General features: G+C 32.1%; 1 protein-coding gene across 2 annotated transcripts in view; it reads left to right on the forward strand.

Moving 5' to 3' along the window:
- The window catches only part of LOC126971450 (acyl-CoA-binding domain-containing protein 5), a 39,850-nt gene extending 34,158 nt beyond the window's left edge, over positions 1-5,692 (forward strand). The window contains exons 8-9 of one of the 2 annotated variants that reach the window (XM_050817772.1): positions 760-894; positions 1,231-5,692. In XM_050817772.1, the coding sequence (XP_050673729.1) occupies positions 760-879 (120 nt within the window). In that variant the 3' untranslated portion in view covers positions 880-894; positions 1,231-5,692. The remainder of the gene's footprint in view (positions 1-759; positions 895-1,230) is intronic. The other variant, XM_050817771.1, reaches the window with a different exon arrangement.
- The last annotated feature ends 308 nt before the right edge of the window (positions 5,693-6,000 follow it).

Consider the following 6,000-nt stretch of genomic DNA (forward strand, 5'->3'; position numbering starts at 1 on the left):
ATAACGGAACCAAATTAAACTTAATCAACTTTATTATTTAATATTTTATTTTTATTATATATTGAGTAACTGTATTTATTTATTTTATTTAATACTTCCATAACGAGGTAGGCAATGCCTAAAGGCATATATGGAATGCACACCCCTGCTCACACACACACACACTCACTCAAGACAACACATCACAGGAACAGTTTGACGTTCTATTGTAATTTTAAATGTGTAATACACTTTTGGCCAACTCTAACTAACTACTTGTGTTAATTTAATTTAATTCAACGGTACCGATCTAGAATAACACACTAAAAACAATATTTACAATAAACGCACAGTAAAAAATGACGTTCTATATATATAGATAACTCACGTCTTGTGATAGCCACTGTTACCTTATAGCTCACTGCTAAGATTGATTCTTTTCATGAATCTTATTGTATCTTTTGAAGTGACCTGATGTATCTCAAATGCTTGAGGACAATTCCAATGTCTTACCGAAGACATGCTACGTTTACGCATTAAAAGAACACATTCACAGAGGATCTGCACTTTCGTAGCTTACATTTTTTAACCTTATTATACAAATAACATTAGTAACCAAAATTTATGAACAATGCGGGATTTTTTTTTGTATAATTAATCCTCGAAATGAGGGATATCACTTTAAAATAACAAACTTTTTTTACTTGATTATTACTGACCTGTGCATGATGCGTCCTATCCATATGTCCCTTACATATTAATTGTATATTTTAATTGCAGCAAGTGTCCCGAGGCTGGCGGTGGCCATGGCAGGAGCTGAGCGCGCCAACGTTGTTCCTGGTGATAGTGTGGCCCTTCGTCGTGCACCGGCTGCTGAGGCCACGCCGATCTAACTCATAGTGAGTCGCGAATAAGGTTCACATTCCTTTGTAATCAAGTACTAATAATGAGTCAACTTTGTTCTGTCGCACAAAATATGCTAGGGTTGTCACAGTCATTCTGTTAGATGTTAATACACGAGCCATTTACTGTCAGCTCTCAAACCATAACATCAAACAAGAATATTTAAAAGCGAAATTTTACAATTTAGATGACAATATCCCTTTAAGATTTAGGAATACAAATTTTGCAATGTAGTTAAAAGCTTAAACCTCCTTTATTTTCTATAAATCAATAGTCAAATTGCTGCTGTTGTAACGGTAGAACTTTATCAAAATTTTTAAAGTTTAATTATTAATTTGATTGTTACAGATGTGCAATGGCGTCCATGCGACGCGCCAACGTTCGGTGTGTTTAGTTTCCGTTATTAGTAATAGATGGCGCTTTAAACAATTACAAACATTAACCACATAATTTCTTCAATAATTGTTTTCATTATGTCTTACATTAACGGTCGATTGTGTTTAATTAAAAAGGCCGCAAGGCAGAAGTGAAAACTTCATTGGCAATGACAATCAATTTATATAAATATAGTCAATAATATTATGTATTATTATTATGGATCGTATTAGAATAAATGAGAAACAAGTAATAAATTAAAATTATTAATTATTTATTTATATATAAATCAATTTATTTATTTTTGTTTTCGTAATCTACATATGATGCAATGGGTTTGTGATAACTAAAATAAGAATTAATGATAATTATTATGTATTTAATTTATATAAAATACGTGTGTGCGGTGCGCCAAAAGAAGTTTTCACTTCAAAACTCTATATATAGTCGGATCTAGGCTCAACGATTAACTGAACAAATATCAGTGTAACAATTGAAATAACGTTTTGTCAAGTTTTAAGCTTACATAATTTATACGTCTAGATAAAAGATGAAAACAGGCCAGTTTTATTACTTTAGTGTGCGTGACAAGCTACGTCTTACACTCGCGATTTGTATATCACTTTGTGTCAGTGTGCGGGAATTGCTCAAAATAGAGGTTAGCAGTCAACCTCAATTTTTTTCGATGTTTTCACAGCTGTGACAGTCTATCTAGACGTATAAATGATCTTAGGCTTTAAGAATAGTTGCAATATTGGATAGCCTTACGTCAGCGACGACATTCTATGTAGAATTTATGATACTTTGCCGTAAGTGCATTATTATAATATCTAGGTCCTAGTGCATTAATATTACCTATATTACGACGTAGTTTTATAAATCACTCGGATGACTTAGTTATATTATTCTTAATATGAAGGTGACCTACACTATTTAACATAAAAAGATAAGAATTGATTTTTGCATGTTGCCTGTAATGAATAAACTGTAACGGCCTTATAAAATAAGTTGGTATAAAGCTATACCTGAGAATAAATCAAGAATAATATGCAAAATGTTTACAAATACACATTTTGCTTATGATTGGTTTATTCGGACGTATAACGTTTCCCGCGTTTATTTGCAAGGCTGTGCGATATTCGCAAAGCTTCACAATTATTATCATTGTGTCAGTTATATAGTCAACATTTTGCATATTCTTGGTTTATTCTCAGGTATATCTTTATTTGTAAGGCCGAAAGGCTACTTAACTAATTTAAATTATTGTTTCACCTAAAAAGGCTTTTTTAGATTCGAGTAGTACATGGGTTGTGATTTAATAACCTTACCGACACAAAACAGACGTTTTTGAACTTCCCAACATATTATGTAGTTTGTACGTTTTCCGAGATCCTAGTTGCTTAAGTTTATATTGCATTCCTGATATTAATATTACGATTATCACAATTTTTTTATATTTTATGAGCTGTAGCCATTTTCCTAATATAAGATTATATATTAACACTAAGATATTTTATATGTTTAGATAGACTGGGAAAACGTGAAAAAAAATAGCGGTGAACTGTTAACCTCTATTTTTTATCGCGAGTGTAAGACGTAGCTGAGTTGCACACCTGAGTTATATACCTGGCCTGTTGTCATCCGTTACTTAACAACGAGAGGTTATATCTACACGTATAAATTATCTAAGTATAAAATTTATATTGGCTAACAGAAAGTGACAAATTATGATTAGATGCATTTTGTGAATATGGGCTATTGGTAAAGAATTTATAGGCTTTGTGGGTACTTTAGTGTCTATTTGGACAATAATTAATAGTTAATATGTTTTAGTTAACTCTACGGAAAAATGTTTCGGATCGGATTTTAAGCTACTTTTTTATTGGTTACGGCTGGGCAGTCAATGGCTTAAGCCGAATGACGTACTATAAACAACTACAGACTCACAGTCGCCTATTAAAAGGTCGTCAAAAATGTCCGGGCGGCGTTGTAGTATACGTATACCTTCATATATACAAATAAAATTAAAACACTCATTCAAATTAACACCTTATTTCGTGGCAGTAATTTTCAAAGTCTATTGTTTACGCTCATTAGAAGCTCTGACACGAGCACGAGACAAGCACATTTTGTTTTAGAAATTGAAATGTAGTTATTTAATAAATTGATTAAAAACGTCAAGTTAGTTATATAATTTTGCTAATTTAATTGCCTGAAATACGACAACACTCCATCCTTTGTAAGGTTTGATATGCTGTTATTTGGACAATTTTTCATTGAACACTGTCATTGCGTGGCGTTGTATTCAAAGCGCAGTCGCAACACAACTGAACGAAAACTCTACCTAATAGACGCGTAGGTAGAGTTTTGCTTCAAATAATTATTGGGCGTGATTGTTAGTCTAGTTGTTTATCGTACGTCACTGTTAAAACCATAAAGCCTTGTCATTTTTGTTTAGTTTTCTTTCTCGAACCAAGAATATTTTAAAAAGTCTGTCGTTAAAAAGTGACTGTTTCATAATTTATTATGCCCGTAATTAAATTGCCTCAAGACCTTATTATAATATAATATTGTATGAAATGACTATTATAATACTTAATGGATTTATATTATGTTACCTTGTTAATCGATACAAAGTTTTTTTTAGTCTGTAGGCTATTTTGTGATATATAATAGGTTATCTAGAACCACGGACTAGTAAAAAAATAAGGACTCCGTGTCACCTTACATAACAGTGTAGCACCAAAACACACATACATACATAGCCCCACGCACACTACTCCGATAGGCGGCCATTATGAGAATTATTGTTAACTTCTGTGACAGATCAGTTTGCGTTTCAATAAAATAGTTTAAAGGTGCCGTCGTGCGTTGTGAAAAAGTGTAAAAACGATACGATATAAGTATTTGTGGCCATATATGATTATTTAAGGGAGAAAAAATTGTGTAACTAGTATCCCCCGTAACCGCACACACACTAGCACAACGGTGCTTCACTTGCTAATATCACGGCTTGGAGTCCTTTTTTTTACTTGTCCGTATGTAGAACGCAGATTTATATAATATGATTGTTCTCTAAATCTCAACACTACACCTTAAGTCTTGACACTTGCTTAGTTAAAAAAAATCCACTTAAAGATGTAGGAAAATGTAAAATTGTCGACACAAACATATTTTGTCTTTTTTTTATAAGTTTTCGTTGAATGTGGAGTGTTTATTTTAAGTACGCATAAAAAATAACTCAAAACGATTTTTTTAACTTCAACTGAGTAGCTGTTATTAGGATAACATCAAAATTAAAAATGCTTTTTTCCATATGTGATCAAAATTTAAATCATATCATAAAAATAACTATATTTAAATGTCATATTGAGTTATGGTCAAATTGATTGAGCCAAGTTCAACGAGAATAATAGAAAATAATATAGCACATAATAATGAAAACTATTTTCATTTCTTTGTATTGATTAATTACTTTGTCTAACTTTAACTATTCTCATTGTAGTAAATAAAAAAATATAAAATCTATGTAAAGAGGAAACTTTGACGCTTATTTGTCATTTTTGACAAGCGACATTTGCTTGATTAAGTTTTAACTCACTTAAATTATAGAAGCATGTAAGGCCGGTAAATTCGCATGAAATCTTGGTGCTATTACCGTATACTTACGTCAATTGCGGCTCTGACACAGTCAATTGGGGATTACACTCAATAAACTCACAAAGGTGTATGGATATTATCCACATAAACATATTCGGCTTTACAAATAAACTTGGTATAAAGTTATACCTGAGAATAAACCAGGAATATGCAAAATGTTTACTAATAGACTTTTACGTATTTTGTGTGTTAGTGTTATTCTCTCCCTCTTCTCTCTCAGAGCGCCATTTGTTTCCAAAGCGGTAGTAGTATCTAGTATATTAGAAATGACATCAAAAAGAATTCTAAAGGAATCAATTTTGAGAAAATAAGTGCTTTTTATGGGTTTATTCGGACGTATAATGTTTCCCGCGTTTATTTGCAAGGCTGCATGACATTCAAAAGTTGACATAGCAAAGTTCAGAATTATCATTATTGACAATGTTGTGAGTGATATAGTCAACAATATGCATATTCTTGGTTTATTCTAACTTTATACCTAGTTTATTTGTAAGGCCGATTATGTTTATAGATGAAAGTAGTCCTACAATCTAAAGTCCTACAAGCAATCTTATTAAGTTCGTTTAAACTTTGCGCATTTTCATTGGCTGCTAAAGCTCAACGCGCCAAATTGATTGGCTGTTGAAAGTCGAAGCGCGCAATCTATTGGCTGCTATAATAGCTGCTTAAATTTAATTGGCTGAAAACTTTAAAATAAATTTAAGAGCGAGGTTTTATAATATTTGTATATTAGATGAGGTACCAATTTGTTTATTAGAATAAATGGGGGTTTATACTTAGTTGTTTTATTTTTTACTGTCACAAAATACGACATACTTAAATATAGCAGATCTCTAGGTCTGCCTTTTACAATATTTTTTGATGAACTATACGTGCTGGATTACAATCAAGAAAAAGGCTAAAGGCAAAAATAATATGTCGTTATTTGTCGATATTGAATCATTATTTCGGCTGAACAAGTCAACTTCTCTTGGTCTTGAAACAAACTATCCAGGGTAGTCCAACTACGAAAAATTTGACTCGGCTGGGCAGCGAAATCTGCGTAATACTATCTCGTCACCACACAGTGTTTCAAAACAAGCT

The sequence above is a fragment of the Leptidea sinapis genome, chromosome 23, assembly GCF_905404315.1.
Source record: "Leptidea sinapis chromosome 23, ilLepSina1.1, whole genome shotgun sequence".
Lineage (NCBI taxonomy): Eukaryota > Metazoa > Arthropoda > Insecta > Lepidoptera > Pieridae > Leptidea > Leptidea sinapis.